The 17,492-nt window shown below is 56.3% G+C and overlaps 1 protein-coding gene across 2 annotated transcripts in view; it reads right to left on the reverse strand.

The window, feature by feature from the left end:
- Window positions 1-17,492, reverse strand: part of IGSF21 (immunoglobin superfamily member 21) — a 212,655-nt gene that overhangs the window by 70,022 nt on the left and 125,141 nt on the right. The window contains exons 1-2 of one of the 2 annotated variants that reach the window (XM_059691029.1): window positions 4,162-4,317; window positions 1,008-1,129 (exon numbers count right to left, since the gene is read on the reverse strand). In XM_059691029.1, coding sequence (XP_059547012.1) covers window positions 1,008-1,126 — 119 coding nt within the window. In that variant the 5' untranslated portion in view covers window positions 1,127-1,129; window positions 4,162-4,317. Of the gene's footprint in view, window positions 1-1,007; window positions 1,130-4,161; window positions 4,318-17,492 lie in introns of those variants that run through there. The other variant, XM_059691028.1, reaches the window with a different exon arrangement.

Here is a 17,492-nt window from a genome sequence, read left to right on the forward strand (position 1 = left end):
GGCATCAGGAACAGAGTGGGAGTGTAAGAGGCCCCCCAGGAAGCACAGTGCACCCCCTGTGTGTGCGGCAGCATCTCCCCGTGCGCCCAGTGTGGCCCAGTCAGATTGAGATTGCGCTTTCTCTACCAGGCAAAGCAGCTGGCTGTGTGAAAGGGCATGCGTGTGTGTGTGTGTGTGTGTGTGTGAAGTTGTGCGCATTCAGCGCTGGTGTGAAGCTACTGTTCATCAATGTGGTGAGGTCCCCTTCTTGTGGGGGGCAGGTCCTGGAGGGGTGGCAGCCATAGGCTTTGGGGGAGATCAGTTCTGCTGGGGTGAAGGGCGGTCTAGAGAAGGCGTCCACAGAGGAACCTGGGTTGGGTTCTGAGGGCGGATGAGGAGTTGCCCAGGTGACCACAGGGACAGGCACTCTGGGAAGAGGGCCCAGTGCGTGTGAAGGTCAGAGAGATAAAGGGGTTGGGGCCTTTTAGGGAGTGAGTGGGGGTGTGTGGCAGGGCCTGGCATGGAATCAGTGCCCTGAAAGTCTTCTGGGAAAGGGGGAGAAGAATTGTCTCTCCATCCCCGAGGCCTCTTCTCTGCCCGTCCTGCCTCCGCTTCTGACCTGGGCCCCGCGATGTAGGATCTGTTTTCCTTGCCACGTTTGGGGCCCGTGGGCTTCTGAGCCAGGCAGAGCTGGTTCCCACCGCAGCTCTGGCATTCCTGGCTGTGTGACCTTAGGCACACTGCTCACCCTCTCTGGACCTCAGTGTCCTCGCTTGGAAACAGGGCTTGGAAAGCCCGCCTTGCAGGACCCGGGAGGGGCTGGCTGTCAGGGGTCTGCTCCGTGTGGCAGGGGTCGGACTTGACCCCTTCTTGTTTCTTCCCTCCAGAAATGGGCTCCCTTCTGAGCAGAGTCTTACTTGGCCTTCCAAGCCCATGGAGGGTGGTCCTGAGACCCCCTAAGAACCTTGTGCGAAGGATGTAAAAGGGGTGGAGAGGTGGCCCTCTGGTCCCCGGCCCCTGCCCCTCACCTCACGGTGGACTGATACACCAGGTCCTCCCTCTTGCGGTAGTTTTCCATGTGCGAGTAGTTGGTGGAGAACATGGCGTCGAAGGTAAAGATCTTCTGCTTGATGGTGCCGCCATCCATCACCTGCAACGGAGCACAGAGGCAGCCACAGGTGAGCGTGCAGCCAGCACTGGCCACCCTTTCCTCCAGCAGCGGTGGGCTCCGGGCACTGGGGAGATGCAGAAGCCAGGGAGCCCACCGCCCTGGGTTCCCGTTGCAGCTGTCACTGGAACCGCCCAGATCATGCCCATTTTATTGATGTGCAGACTGAGGCTCTGCAGTGCAGCAGCTTCCGGAAGTCCTACAGCTGAGAAGCAGCAGAGCTGGCCCTTCTCTCGCCCTCTTTCCACCGCGCCAGGGGCTCCACTTCTGCGGCCCCCTGGTCAGCCTGGCACACAGAGCTGCACACCCAGCCAGCGCGTGCGGATGCATTCTGCAGAGTCAGCCGCAGAGTCACGGCTTGATCCCAACACCATCCCCGCCTGAGAAGAGACAGAACCGGGGCGGGAGGGTGGGGGCAGGCAGGACAGAAGGAGAAGGGGGACTGGGCGCCAAGGGCAGCCACTGGAGCAAAGATCTCATGGGGAACACAAACCAGCTACATTGCAATAGCTCCTGATGAAGCCTGCCAGGGGTGGGCCCAGAATGGCAGGGGAGCCCAGAGGAGGGCAGCCCCCATCCTGGGAATAGGGTCATCAGAGAGGGCTTCTTGGAGCAAGAGATTTAAGTTATCTTCTGAAGGAAGAGTAGGAGACAGCCTGGCAAATGGTGCGAGTGCTTCCAGGCAGAGTGGACAGCAGGAGCAAAGGTCCTGGGGCAGGAAATAACAGTGAAAGTAGACTATTCAGGGTGCCAGGGCAGCAAGTCGTGGCGTGAGGAGGCCCTGGGGAGAGAACTGTGTGCCCGATCATGGAGGCAAAGGAGCCCAGCTTCCTGGGGTGGGGGCAGGGGCAACGGGGCCGCAGGGTTTCAGATTTGCCCTCTGGCCTGAGTGGTGGGTGAGGACTGGTTCAAGGGGCACGTTGGAGCCCGGGGACCTGGGAGAAGGCTGAGAACCCAGTCTACTGGCATGGGGGATGGAGAGAAGGGGCAGCATGATGGACCTGCTCTCCCCTGGCTGCCTTTGGGACAGGCCAGGAGGTCCCCCCATTTCACCTGGGAACACGAAGCCCGGAGAAGCCAGGGGACCCAGGAGGCAATAGTAAAGCCTGAGCCGGAGGACGGAGCTGCTCAGGTGCCCAGCTGCTCACAGCAGATTAAAAGCAAGACCCTAGCGTCCCTGGCTCCCAGCTGCCGTCGCCGCATCCCCACCGCCCGCATCCCCACCGCCTGCCTCCCGCTAATGAAAGTGTTACTCCACAAAGCAGCAAGGTATGTGTTGTCACTGTTTCAATTATTTATCTGTTTACTCTGCTGCAGTTTTCCGCTTGTCTCAGCAACTCTATTATAGGCTGAAAGCTTGCAGCCTCTCGCCACTCAGCTGGGCTCCGGGCTCACAGCCTGCGACGGAGGCCTCATGCCTGGGCCTGGAGAAGTGGAATTAGCTCCATGCGGCTCTGCGTGTGGAGGCAGGGGAGAGGGGCTGGGAGGGTGGTGGCCGGGGCCGGGGCTCTCCAAGGGGCTGGGGTGGGGGACGCTGAAAGCCTCTCCCCCACCTGCTTTGGCTGGGCATTGAGCTTGGACCTGTCACCCTCCTGGGAGGGCTGGCCTGAGTGCAGCTGGGCCCCTCTGGGCACATCTGGGCCCAAGGTGACTTGGGCCACAGCTGTCAGGCCCAGGAGGTGCTGCTACTGGTTTAGACAGATGCAGTGCAGTCCAGCCGGCACTGACTGAGCACCAGCTGTGTTCCAGGCACGCCTACCTTCGTATGGATCTTCCTAAAGAATAAGGAGGCCCCAGCCGTAGCCAATGTGGCTCAATGGATAGAGCATCGGCCTGCGGACTGAAGAGTCCTGGGTTCGATTCCGGTCAAGGGTATGTACCTTGGTTGCAGGCTCGATTCCCAGCCCTGGTCAGGTCACATGCGGGAGGCAACCAATCAATGTGTCTCTCTCCCATGGATGTTTCTCTCAGTGTCTCTTCCCCTCCCTTCCACTCTCTCTAAAAATCTATGGGAAAAATATCCTCGGGTGAGGATTAACCAACCAACACACAAACAGAATAAGGAGGCCTCTCCACTCATGTAGTTGGGAAGCCCGCACCACGGCCTCTCAGCCTCTCCCTTGCCTATTCTGCAACACGAGGCCAGCTTCCCAAGTAGGGGACAAGGAGAAGAGGGAGGAAGAGGAGCAAAGGACCCTTAAACCCGGGTCCTTAGCTGGGGGCCATTGGCAATGTCTGGATCCGGTGCTGGTCGTCACAACTGGGGAGGGGAGCAATTGGCATCTAGAGTAGAGGCCAGGGACACTATAACCATCATACGATGTCCAGAACCCCCCCCCCCCCAAAGAATGATCTGGCCCGAAACGTCAGCAGTGCCGAGGGCAAGAAACCTGCTCTAGGCCCACCCCTTCGTGTGGACCCACAATGCCCCTGAAAAGTGAGATTAGACAATAATGTTCCCACTTTGCAGATGAAGAAACTGAGGCTCAGAGAGGCAAAGGGATTCAGCTGAGGTCCACACTGGACTCTGCAAAGCTCTGGCTCCTAGAGCAGAGTTCACACCCCACCCACTAGGCCGAGAGAGGCTGTGGGTGGGCTCACCGCCTCCAGCCCCTCCTCGCTCCAGCGGCAGCTCTGTAAGCGGGGGACTCAGATGCGCAGAAGGGGAGGTTGGAGGATTTTCTCTTCCATGATAGCGGGGGCGTCCTGCCCGGTTGACTCACAGCCTCGCCTCCCTTCTATCTGCTCCTAAAATTGGGCAGCCCTTATCGTCTCAATCTCAAATTTCACTCCTATTTTTAAATTATTATTATTATACAAAGGAGAAAAAAGACTGTCGGTAAAACTGTCTGCTCGAATTTATTCTCCAGACTGAGGGTTTTATTACTAGGAAAATACACTGGCACGCCACACGCACACACACAGGCCCACGCACGCCAGGTAAAGCACGGGGAATTATCCGAGTCATAAATCCCTGTTTCGGGCCAAGGGACAGGGGAGTTTCAAGGACTCACCTCGTTTTCCTGTGCTTTTATTTACATCTTTTTCCCTGGGGCCGTGTCTTGGCTTTACTGTCGGCCTGAGGAGTCAATCCCTGCTTGTGTTAAACGGGTCTTGGGCAGTGGAGGCGAGCATTTGTGGCGTGCCTGCTATGGGCTGCACATTGTTTGCAAACACAAACTTGTGTAACTATAAGGGGGATGGCCGATGAGAATGAGCTAGTGTAGTAGTTCCCCCCCCCTTATCTGCAGTTCTGTTTTCCATGGTTTCAGTTACTTACGGTCAACCATGGTCTGAAAATAATAAATGGAAAATTCCAGAAATAAGCAATTCCTAAGTTTCAAATTGCACGGGTGTTCTGAGCAGCGCGATGGAATCTCTCACCGCCCCGCTCCGTCCCAGCTGGGCTGTGAATCACCCCTTTGTCCGGCACATCCGCATTATGCATCGAGTAGAATGAGGTATTTTGAGAGAGAGAAAGAACATTCACATAACTTATTACAGCATATGGGTATAATTGTTCCATTTTATTATTTGTTTTTCTCATTAGTCTCTTACTGTGCCTAATTTATAAATTAGACTTTATCATGGGTGTGTGCACATAGAGAAAAACAGCCTGCATAGGGTTCAGGACTCGCCACGGTTTCAGGCCTCCACTGGGGGTCTCGGTACATGTCCCTCGTGGATAAGGGGGGACTACAGTATTATTTAGGTCCAAAGTAGGAAGGTTGGTTAGGGTGGGCAAACTCTGATGAAGGCAGCAGGCGCATAGTAGGTGCTCAAGAATGGGTGGCTTTTCTCCCCCCACCCATTAGTCATGTAGTGCGGAAGGATCCACTACACTGTGTGGAAGGGCGTGAGAAAGCGGAGACCTGGCTTCTAAGTCCCACGGCTGTCTCTGCACTGCCCCCCTCTCTGGGCCTCAGTTTCCCTAAATGCTCAATGAGGGATATTTGGGGCAGAGCGACCTCAGGGAGCCCTTTCTACCTACAAGTCCACAATGTTTTCATCCTAGAACAGCTGGCCCTAGAAACCACAGCTACTCCCGCTCTGGGCTGGCCCATTAGGGCTCAATCAGCTGCCCCCAGGCCCCTGAGGGATCCCATCCCAGAGCCCCGGCTGCCCCCACCAGCAAATTTGCCTTGAGCCAGGCGAGGTTGATTTTCAAGTGGTGCCACCAAAGCATGCGGACAGACTTGGTTGAGCCAGCAGCGCGAGAGCCCCCCGGCCAGCCGGGGGTATTTCATTTGAAAAACAAATGTCTCCAACTCCAGCCTCCTCACCCACAATATCCCTGGGTGCCATCGTCAGAAGAGGAAAAAAAAAAAACAAGGAAAGAAAGAGGGGGGGAATCACCTCTCCCACCCCCCAACCTCCTTTCCTTTGTGTTCCACAAAACCAATTACAGGTTGGAAATAGCTGTAATAAACTTGATATCCCACTTAGGGGCCAATTCCGCTGCGGCTGGAGAGTGTAATAGTGGCAGAGTGGAAAGTGCTGGTGTATTTTGCCGGAGCTGTTTAAATTGCCTGCCTACATTATCCCAGCACCTCTCCCGCCGGGAAGGAATCGGCCGTCCTGGAGATGGAGCAGCTGAGGTCTCCGGGGCTGGGCAGTGAGAGGGAGGGTCTGCCAAGAGGGTTTCAATGAACGGATTAGACGTAGGAGAGTGGCTGGCGCCTGGGCTCTGGGGTCAGGCAGACCCAGGTGCAAGGCCCAGCACTGGCAGGTCCTATAGGGTTGCCGCTGGGGGTACAGGGACAGCTAATTAGATAACACAAGTGACGAATGTGGGCTGGAAACCGCAGCGAGCATTCGGAGACTCCGTTCTGCTGGGGGTGCTGTCACATCCCGGCCCTGGGTTCTCAGCCAAGTCATTGAGTGTCTCGGTGCCTCAGTTTCCCCTTCTCTTAAATGAGGGATGTTAATGGAACCGATATGCCAGTTGTTCAAAACACTAAAGGGAACAAATATATGTGAACGCATCTTGGAAAACGTGAATTTGCTGCTGTGTTCCTAGTATTGTGTTAGTGATGAAAAGCTTATCTAGAACCTTCTGCCACGCCAGCCGAAGTCCCTTCCCCACCTCACTCAACCCCGTGTGCCTAGAATGCTGACTGGCACATCGTATGTCCTTAATGTATGCTTGTGGGATGCACAAATGAGTCGGAGGATGAAGAAATGGGCCAAGGCAGGCCTGTCTCTGTCCAGCCATTCGGCCATGATGTGGAGGACGCTCCCTCCATGGCCCGGTGTGCAGATGGCACCAGATTAACTAGCACTCATGGAGGGCGTACTCGGATCAGGTCAACCCCAGTGCCAGGGCTCCAGCCACTCGTGCCTTTGGGCTTCTGTTGGCGGATTGAGCTCCTTTCACAAGCGCTGCTTCTTCCGGGAGCACAGCCGTGGGCCCCGGGGATGAGACAGAGAGGGAACACCATCACCTCCCCTGATTTCTGCAGCCCCAACCCCTCCGCTAGAACCTGACGCCCATGCTGTACCTCTGACGCCCAGAGCAGAGTTCCGCTAGGTAGGGGGCTCTCCGCCCAGATTTTTACAGAAATGAGCCTCTTTTTTAATAGATGCACATATTGGCGGCTTCGCGGGGAAGTGGAGGAGCAGAGATTTGAACCAGGGTCCGATTCTGAGGTCTGGATTGGAAGTGGCTCAGGCAGTAGAGTTGGATGAAGTGCTGGGTAGGGGGCAAGGAAGGGAGCGGGGATTCTATGCCAAGGGAAGCCTGGGCAGGGGTGCAGTGCATGCAACCACCTGCTCAGGGAGGAGGGAGAGGAATGAGGGTAGAGAGGAAGTGGGGGACAGTGATGCGGCCTCTCCATGGCCTGCTGAGTAGGGGGAGGGGCAGGCCCAGGGTTCCTGTCTTCCTGTTGCCATGGTGACCCTGGACCACTCTTCCCCCAGACCTCCTGCCCACCTGTTCTCCACCCTGGGTCTGGGAGCTGGGCCAGAGGAGCAGCCAGAGAGGGTAGGGCAGGCTCCCCTGGGGCCTGGGGCTGGGAGAAGCCAGATTTCCAAGGACAGAGAGAAGGGGAAACCCTCAAGCCAGGAGCCACCCACCTCTCCCGGCGGCCGGATGCCACCTCTGCTGTGTCTCCCTGGTGAGTCCCACCTTCTGGCAGGGCTAGGATCGGGGTAATTGGCTTCCCCCATGAGTGTGAGATCTGGTTTTGACAGAGACAGCTGGTGTCATAAATTGCCTTGTCTCATCTGGTTACCGCGTGATGGCAGACAGCAGCTCAGGGATGGGGTGTGGGGAGGGCCGGGGCCCCGGGGGCTGGAGAGAATGAAAGGCAGAGAGCGGCTGCCGTCTTTGTGGGTTGTACACACGTGTGCAGGTGCTTATGCAAGTGTGAGGAGGTGTGTGTGCGCCCGGTGGGAGCATAGGTCCCAGGAGCGGCCAGCATTAAGGGGTGTGAGTGCCTATGTGTGTTAGCAGGGGGGAGTATACAAGCCTGCTTGCTTCTGGGCTGCTTATGAGGGTGTGTGTGTGTGTGTGTGTGTGTGTGTGTGTGTGTGTGTGTGTGTAAAGCAAAGGAAGGGTGAGAATGCTTAGTGCTGTTCTAAATGTCTAGATGAGGGTTGGGGGGGGGTGTAAGATACTATGTGTGTGCATGTTGAGGGTTGTGTGACAGTGTGTGGATTCCTGGTATGTGTGCACGTGTGTGTAAGTATGGTGCTTGCACCCACAGTGTAGGCCCAGTCCATACTCCCTGTCCCCTGCTCCAGGGGAGGGGATGTCAGCTCGGGTGCCTGTGTGGTGTGGGGGTGATTTTCTGAGAAATGCCAGGTTGGGAGACAACATTATGTCAGCCCTGCCCCCTTGGCATCTCCCGCCCCAGGCAGGCACCCATTGGTCAAATGCAAAGCCACAGTCAGCTCCCAGCCTCCTTACCCTGCAAACTGCCAGGTTCAGGCCTGGATGCTCTGGGACCTCCCTGTCCATCTCTGTGCTTCCCCCCAAAATCCGTGCTGCAGGGGCTACAGGCAGGGCCTGGGGAGATGCCGGACACTCCCACTTCCGTGCATACCTGGGCAGGTGGGCGTAGGTATGACAATGCTGACTTCCCTGGAAGCCCACCCAGAGGTTCCATTTCGCGAGTCCCGGCTGGAGTCCCAATCCTGCGTGTGGAACAAGCCCCACTGAGTCGGCTGGGTGCAGGGGTTGGGGACCACAGTTGGGAGAGGCTGTCCTGAACTCCCCACATCTCCCCCAGCCAGAGCCTCTGTGCAGCTTTCCCCTGGTGCCCTTGGCGGCCTGCCTCTCAGAGCGGGAGACCCCTCACTGCCCATCTAGACCTCTCCCTTGACAGACGGCCAAACCGAGAACCAAAGAGGAGAGGGACATGCCCTGGGCCACACGGGAAGGAGGCGGCAGGGCCAGGAGCCGAGCCCTCAGCTCCGAGGCCCCTCCTCTTTGCACCACACCCTCTGGATGCTTGGAATCCAGACCCTGGGGACCTAGGCTCACCACGGGTGCTGTGCAGCTGAGGCACCGGGGGCGCTGTTTCCCACTTTCAGGCCAGGCTGGGGGTGTCCAGCTCCCTGTGCCTCTTCCCCGCTGCCTGACCATGGTCCCAGCACCAGAGGGGGCCCCACCCCAACCGGTGGGCTCTTTCCCATGTGGCTACAGCTGCCCCGTCATGTTCTGGATGTGGTGGGGCTGATGGAGGAGGAAGGAATGGCTTTGTCACCCATCTTCTATCTCCCTGAAGGCCAGCCCTCATTACCTGCCCTCAGTCTTCATTCCTCTAATCCAAGTGACTTCAGCTTCTCATTCATTCATTCATTCATTCATTCATTCATTCCCTCCTGGGGCCAGGCTCATGGACAAAGGGTGGCATCAGACATGATCCCGGCCCTTACAGAAAGGGCAGGGCAGGGAGATCACAGAGAGAAACAGCAGCAGCACGTGCTTGCCCTGCCACAGCGGCCAGAGTGGCAAGGAAGTGGCACAGGGTAGGGAGGGGGCAAGGAGTCCTGCCAGGGTCCACTGCACTGTGCCTGGGCGGATGGAGAAGGGTCTGCAGGGCAGACAGGGAGGCAGGAGGGCCCTCCAGGCCTGGAGAACAGCAAGGCAGAGCTGAGGTTTGGGTACCATGACCAGGAATTCAGGATGGGTTCTGTGGGATGCAGGGACTCGGAGCCTGGCCGTGGGAGCAGGGCCGGGTGTGAAGGGTCATGCTTCACACTTGATGGTGTCCAAGTCCTAGGGTGTCAGATCTAATTCAAGACCTTGGGCAAGTCACCTCACAGCTCCTGCCTTAGTTTACCCATCTGTAAATGGGGGCAACCAGAGGACCACCTCATATGTGGCGGAAGGATGGAGGTAGTTTTTTATGTAAAGTGCTCAGAAAAGTGCCAGTAAACGCTCTATAATTGTGTGCTATTTGTAGTACCTGTAAGATGCTTAGCACAGTAGCTATTACATCGTGGACATTATTATTGCTCTTATTCTATGGGAGAGAGATGGCAGCCACCGCAGGCTTCAAGAGCAGAGGAGTGACAGCTCCCGCTCAGATCAGGAAGAGCTCCCTGGCTGCCGTGTAGATAATGGTCTAAGGACAAGCAGGTCTGGACTCGGGAAGAGGCCGTAGGAATGAGGGAAGAGCCCCTTCCCCAGCCCCTCCATCCGAGCTTCAGCTTGACTTTTGGATCCTGTGAGCCTGCTGAGCAGGTGTGTGTGGGGATGGGGCCTGGCTGAGCCCCATCTGAGCCTGGTGTCTGAGTCCCCATGTGCAAGGCCCTGGCCCCAACCCCTTGCCCATGCCACCTCCCATGACGCCCGGCGTGGCCACACTCAGCGCTCAGTCCCACTGCACCTCCTAGGCTGCCTGTCAGCGAGCACACCTGTGTGGACAGGTTGTGTCCAGCAAGGGCTCATCATGGGAACAGATGCCCAGCTTGTGCCAGTCTGGCTGACCGATGCAGCCAGGAGGGGCTGCCAGTCCACGGGGAGGGACTTCACTGTGCCAATCTGCCGAGTCCTCCACACTCCGCAGGCTGTGCAGACAATTGGGCCCGTGTCAGCAGGATCGGCCGCCAGCAGAGTCCATGGGTCTGCTTGGTAAAGTGCTCGTCCCCATGGGCGGCCTGTGCCAGCCTGCCCACCTGCGGACATTGCTAGGCTGGCACATCATGCCCCCTGAAATTAGCTCACAGCCTCGCGGGCAGCCCAGCCTGGTGGAGCCTGCGTGTCTGTCCATCTGCGGCCACCCCTGGGGACGAGCACTTTACCAAGCACCTAGCATCCTGCTGCAGAAACACAGCACTGAGCGGGAGCCAGGAGGCCTGGGCCCCATCTCCCCTCAGCCACTAACCGGCAGTGGATGCTGGGAAATTTGCATTTTCTCTCTGAGCCTCAGTTTCCTCATCTGTTAAATGGGATGAGGATGACTGATCCCTAAATTCACTCCCTACTCTTCTGTGCAGGTGGTGCTAGCCATAGGCACACTCCGGGCGGCAGAATTCTGCACTTGAGGGGTTGCCCTGGAGCTTACCCAACCCTGTTCATTTATTAGTCTCTTCAACCAAGAGTCACCATGTCCCTCCACGTGCCAGAGGCTGTTACAACAGGTGCAGGGGATAAAGCCGCAAAGAAGGCAAAATCCCTCTTCTCCTGGGGTCTACATTCTAGTGGGAGGAGACAGATAACACATCATCTGAAGGAAGATCGAAGAACGCACCAGCCTGGGAACACTGTCATGCAGACAATTAAAATAGTGTGATGGATGGAGCAGGTGGGGCCACGGCAGACTAGGTGGCCAGAGAGGCCGGCCCGGAGCCCACATTCCAGCTGACATCCCAGTGAGGAGGGGGTCAGGCTTGGAAAGGACCAAGTTGCTTTCTGCTCAGTGCTCCTGGCTTCCCATTGAATCGGGCGGTGCTCTCTGCGAGTTGCAGACGGGGCCAGAGTTTCAGAGAGGTGAGGGGGTTTCCCGACTGCCCACAGTCCAGATCCAGCCGGGCGAACACAATCCCACATTCGCTTTCCCGGAAATGAGCCCCCGTGTTTGTGGCAGACTGTGCGACCTCACACAAGTCACCCCACCGCCCTGGTGTGGCCCTATAGCATCGCGTCTTCTTCCTCAACGCTTGATGATCAACATTTTCCAACATACGGAAAAGTGTAAAGAATTTTAAGAGCAAACATCTGCAGCCTTACTACTTGGCATCTATCATGGACACTTGACCATGTCCATTTTATCCCATGCCCCTCCCTCTAGCCACCCCTCTGCCCACCCACCCCCCTGTATTTTCTGGATGAATTCCAAAGTGAGCCGCAGACATCGGCACACTGCGCTCCTAGATGCTTCAACATGCGTATCATCGATTGGACATCGATGTTTACGCACAAGTCTCTTTTTTGGGTGAAATTTCCGTACAATGGAATGCACATCTCTCACATGGATTGCCCGTGAGTTCTGACAAATGCATTTACCTGTGTAACCCGAATCCCTCTCATGACGCAAACATCACCATCACTCCAGAAAGTTCCTTCTCCCCTTTCCCAGTCAAGTTTCTGCCCCCACGCACGCATGATGCCAATTTTTCTCACACCATTTTTTTTTCAGCTCTAGAATTTCACATACGTGGACTCGCACAGCAGGTTATTTTTAGTGGAGGCTCTTTTCTCCCGGCGAAATATCTTTGGGATCCACCCATGGAGATGCGTGTGCCCATTGCTCCTTCCTTCTTACAGCTGAGCAGTATTCCATTGGAGGAGATACCACCCTTGGTGAGCCGTTCTCTTGTAACAGGTGCCTGGCCAGTTTCCTGTGTGGCTCGCCGCTGTATACGCTGCTATGAGCATTCTTGCACACAGTATTTTAATGGGCATACGTTTTTATTTCTGTTGCTACTGCTTGGTTTGATAAAGAGTCAGTTGAACTCAACAAGTGTTTCCCGAGTGCCTACTAAGTGTCAGGACCTGTGCTAGACATTGAGGTGAGTGGCTCGGCCTGGGTGGGGGGCCTGGGCTCCAGAGGCTCCGAGCTGGCACCGGAAGTCAGAATGCACAGGGACCAACGCTGTGTGCACGTCACCAACGTTTCATCCTCACGAGAGCCCGAGGGATGCTCACTGTGACCCCAGTTTTCAGAGGAGGCAACTGAGGCCAGAGTGAGGAACTGACCTGTCTGAGACACGTGGCAGAGCTGGCCTTCAAACCACGCTCTTTCCTTTGTTGTGCGCGATGCCAGGGAGGCCAGCGACCTGCTCAAGCTCACGCGGGCAGTGCCATGACGAGGACACAGGCCCCCGGGCCTCCTGCCAGGGATATTTCCTGATACCAGGATGGCTTCATCCTGAGGACTTTCAGAAAAGGTCTCAGCATTTGTTGGACCAACATGTCCTACCGGAAGTAGGACTGGGAGAGCTGAGTTATATAAAAGCCTTGACTATTTGGGGGTTTCTGTGTCCAGTGCACGAGACCATCAGACTACACTTGTCCCCGTGCCTCCTAATCCAGGCCTGTAAACTCAGGGGCCCCAGGAGCCAGCCAGGAGCTGAAGGTGGGCCCCTGGAAGACGGGGGGAAGTGGTGGGACCACTGTTGAGATGGAGAGGCTATGCAGGCCCAAAGTCATTTAATTACAAAACAAAACCCCAGTGCTTATCGGGGTAGCACAATCTGTGAACTTGGTCTCAGACAGCAGTTTGTGAGCGCAACTCTAAGCAAATGAAGAGGGGGATGCTAACTGGAGGAAGGAGCGTGTGATGGATCAAAGGTGGAACCACATTCTCTGACAAACCTCCACTCAGAGCATGGACCCCCCCCCCACGTCCATGCTCCCCCTCCCATTTGAAACCAGGGACATCCTGTGACCGCTCTGACCAATGGAATACGCATTAGTGGCGAAAGTGTACCAGTCGCCAGTCCAGGGCCTTAGCAGGTGGCAGTGTCCACTTCCTGTTGCTGACCATGATGCTGGAGCGGCCACGGGGAGAGGGAGGGGCTCCTAGTGGGGCCCAGCCTTGCAGCCCTGTCTGCACACACATGAAGCTGCCTTGACCCCTGCAGATCAGACCAGCTGTCGACCGAATCAGACCCAGTGACCCCAGTTGACACCGTTTGAAGCATGAGAATCAGCCGGCTGAGCCCTGCTTGAATTCCTGGCCACAAAATCATGTGATGTAATAAAGTAGCTGTTGTTTTAAGCCACTGCATTTGGAGGGAGGGTGGCACACAGGGATAACTAGAGCTGTGTGCGCAACCTCTTCGGAGGAAGAGTGCAGTGTCAGCACCTGCACACACCGGAAGCACTTGAAGTTCCTATCCGATCGCGAGAGCCTCTATTTGATGAAAGCCACACCTGGGTGGGGGGAGCTGGCTGTGTCAGGCAGGGCCCAGCCAGAAACATGACCCACACATAGAAGGTAAAGGAAGAGACCTCAGCGTGAGGATTACTTACACAAGGGTGAGCATGGCATGGGTGGTACCTGGAGCAGGGACCAGTGGGAGCTGATCAGAAGACGTGCCTGGAGGGTGTGAGAGCTGGGCCCATCTCTGCTTCTTCATCAGAGCCAGGCTCTGCGAAATGGGGGTGCAGGGGAGCTGAGAAAGGAAGGCCTGTCCTTCCCTGGCCTGGGGAGGAGGTCCCGAGACTGGTCCTCCCGGGAAGTTTGGTGTGGGCCTTGGAGATGCGGAGCCCTGACACAGAGCCCAGGTGGAGTTTTCTCTCCACCATTTAGTTCCCAGGGCAGTTTTCTGGGGAAGAGCTTGACTCCCACCAGGCTGCTCCACCATCAGCGTCCTGTGCTTAGAGGGCCCCACACTTGGCTAACTGCTTTGCCATTGCCATCTTGAAATCTGAAATCTGTAATCAGTTCTGAAGGAAGGAGCCCACAGTTCCGCCCACACGAATTTGGTATTGCCAAGCAGATGAGAGGTCCCCGGGGCCTTCCTTTGGTCTGATTCCTTTGTCTCCATCAGGATGCAGCGCACTTTCTGATAATAAATATTTCAGGATCTGCAGGCTCTACAGACTCTCTCACAACCAATCAGCTCTGCTGTTACAGCGTGAGAGCAACCACAGACAATCTACAAACAAATGAATGAACATGGCTGTGTTCTAATAAAACTTTATTTGCAAAAACAAATGAAGGGCCAGATTGGGCCCCTGCTCTGGATTGTTAGCCCCTGCTTTCCTGAGTCTAATTCTTTATGACTCAGCTCAAGAGTTTTTCCTGACATCTCCAGAGAGAGCTCAGCTGCACCCCTCTGCCCTCGCCTACACAAGCACCTGTGCATATTTATTTGTGGAGCCCGAGCTAAGAGGCAAGCCTTGTGCCCAGCCGGGGCTACAGTGGTGAGCAAGAAGGCGTGGTGGCAGCCTCCATGGAGCTTTGTGGTAAATGCTGGGGGAGCACCAGGTACACACTGTACAGGGGCAGGGCTGCGACCGTTCTGTTCAAAGCTGTACACCCCCAATCCCAGCACGGTAACGTGGCGACGGAATGAGCGGACCGACACCCAAATGCGTGGCCGTATACTTACAAGTCTTTCCTCCCAGTGGGCCTCTTGAGCCCCTGAATCATTTCTGAGGTGGACCTGGTAAATGCCTTTACCAGAGAGGTTGAGCAACTTGCCCTAAGACACACAGCTAGCGACAGAGCTGAGATTCTAATGCCCAGGTCAGGCTCATTTCAGCCATATCCAGGCGTTAGACTGACACACTGGCTTCCCGGTACAGCCACAGAGGTGGCACAGGCAGCTGGTATCACAGGCCCCCCAAAAGAGTGTGTAGATGTTCCCACAGCCCACGGGGTCAGCAGGACTGGTTTCATTCCTCTGGGAGAGAGAAAACGGAAGAGGCTGGTGTTGGTCCTATTATAAGAAAACTGTCCAATAAAAATCACCCAGTCTATTAAAAAAAATCTTTACCTGGCTTTGAACAACACTTGGTGTTATTACAACAACAACAAAAAAAATCCCATTTGCTTTTCATTATAGATCTGCCTGTATTTTGTTTCCTTGTCCCCAGAGAGCCATGACTTCCCCGGCAGGGTGATTACTGAAAGAGAGAGAGAAGGAAGTGGGCTTTGGAGTCAGACAATCTTGGATCCAAATCCCAGCTCAGCCACAGGCTCCCTGAGAGACTGAGATCCCTCATGAACTCTGTGGGCCTCAGTCTTCTCACCTGTCAATGGGCACACTGCTGCCTCCTGCCCAAGGTTTCGGCAAAGATGACATGAGGATGTAGTCAGTAGTTATGACTTTGTGCCAAGCACCCATTGCACCGAGAGACCAGTCACTCACACATAACTTAGAAAATCCATCAGCAAGGTGACCTCGAGGGGCGACCATTGCTATGCAGCAAACACACCAGGGTGTGGGGGCTGGAAATCGGCCTGGGGATTCCAAGAAGGACCAGCGGCGGCCTCTGGAAACCGAATGGCCCTGGGGAGGCCGGAGGGAGAGAATGCCACACGGAGGTCAGAGCAACGGAAAGACGCTGAGAAGGAATGGAGCTGGTTACGGGAGGGAAGAAAAACATGGTCTGAGTAGCAGCCATGGACTGAGCGAGGTGGAGAGCGGTGGGCCCTTGGCTCAGAGGTGGCACAGGGGGGTATAAGCCGGGACTGAGCCTGGTCCTTTCACCAGGCCGCTCCCGCTGGAGACCCGACCAGCCACTATGACTGGCTGGCCACTGCCCGCTGGGGTGCTGGGGGCACTCGGACTGCCTTCGAGCCTCAGAAAGGTGGTCAGGCAGAGAAAGAAAAGCGGACCCAGGCTTTTCTCTGTGAGCAACTGTCCAGATTTGCTGGGGACCGAAGGGGGCTAGCAGACTGCAGGGTTTTTGGGTTTAATGCCTGGTCAGTTGCAGGCAAGCCAGAAGTTGGTCTTCCTCACTAGCTCAGTCCTGGGCAAACTCAGATGAGTCAGTCACCCTAATTCTCTGTCACCCGGGAAACAGAGAGTTAATAGGTTGAAGGTATGGGGTGGCAGATTCCATCAGTATCAACGGGGCGCTTTTTGACTGTCAGAGGTACTCAGCGATGGAACGGTGTGTCTGCGGGGGGTGGTGAGCTCCCCATCATCAGGGGCATGTAAGCAACAGTTAGATGCTTCTCGGTAGGGAGTCCCCAGAAGCCCACCCTCTGCGGTGAACTCTGTGAGCTGGAAAGAGGAGAGGTCTCTCTGAGCTCTTGGGCCTGCTGTCCCCAGTCGACTCCATCCCTGCTTCCCTCCACGCCTCACCGGTCCGCTCAGTGAGGCCTGAAAATGACTTGCACAGTCAGGTGACTAGGACAGCAGTCAAAGGTGCGGCTTTGGTGGGGAGAATGATGTGTAATTTGCAGAAATGCTACCAGTGCATCAAATTACATACATGGCCTGTGAGCGGGGAAGAGTGATGGGCAGTTTCAATGGCTCTGGTTTGGGCAGGGGGTGTTGTTTTTTTCCCTTTGAAATCTTTGACAGACACTGATATGAAGGGGCCTGGAGATCTCCTCCTCCGGGGCTGAGGTCTGCCTGGAGGGCAGGAAGCCCGTTGCCTCTGAGCCTGGCCTGTTTCCAGGGCAGCGGACATTGTTACCTCCCTGATCGTGGTCAGAAACCTGGTCCCCCTCCAGTCAGCGGTGGGCTCTGGGGAGCCTGACGAAGGGGGGTTAGGGTTCTGCCTCTGTGGACCCCGAGGACGCGCCAGCTTGAGTTACCAAAGGCCCCCTCCAGCACCGCTCCCCTGGAGTTACTCAGGGTGTCCCCCCTGCCCCCTCAGTCCTCTGCCCATTCTTGCTGGACTGTCTGGGGCCTGGGAAGAAAACGCTTCTGAGGGACAGAGCCCGGAGAGTGGGATGGATCGCTCGGAATTGTTTTCTCTTGTTTCAGTTGAGGTCTTCAAAGGAGCCACTTCCCTGAGCTCCGGGGGGTGAGGGGACAGACAGGGCTTGGAGTCTCTAAATTTGGGTTCCCTGCAGGGCTGGTAATTCAGCCACCTGTGCGCACAAAGAGGTGGGAAGGGAAGCTGCCAGGAGCCAGCGGGACACAAAGATGCTGCCAGGCTCAGCCTCAGCACCAAGTCCTTGAGGAGGAGGAGGCGTGTGGCGGAGGGAGGAGCCATTGCTGGAGACAGGTGCCTCCGAGGGTGCAGGGCGGGAGTTCAGAGCTGCAAGTCTGTTTCCCAAACGCTGGCGAGCCTCTTGGGTTCTGGCGGGAGGAACTAAGCTCCGCAGGAGGGAGGGGCTGGCCTGAGGCCGCTTGGCCAGTTCCAGGTGCTCACTCCGTGGCTGGAAGCCTCTGCCCTTCTCAATGGGCCCTGTGGCCCCCACGGAGGTGCAGGCCTAGAGTCACGAGTGGAGAGCAAGGCAGGCGTCCCCTTGTTGCTGGA

Source organism: Myotis daubentonii, chromosome 3, assembly GCF_963259705.1.
Source record: "Myotis daubentonii chromosome 3, mMyoDau2.1, whole genome shotgun sequence".
Lineage (NCBI taxonomy): Eukaryota > Metazoa > Chordata > Mammalia > Chiroptera > Vespertilionidae > Myotis > Myotis daubentonii.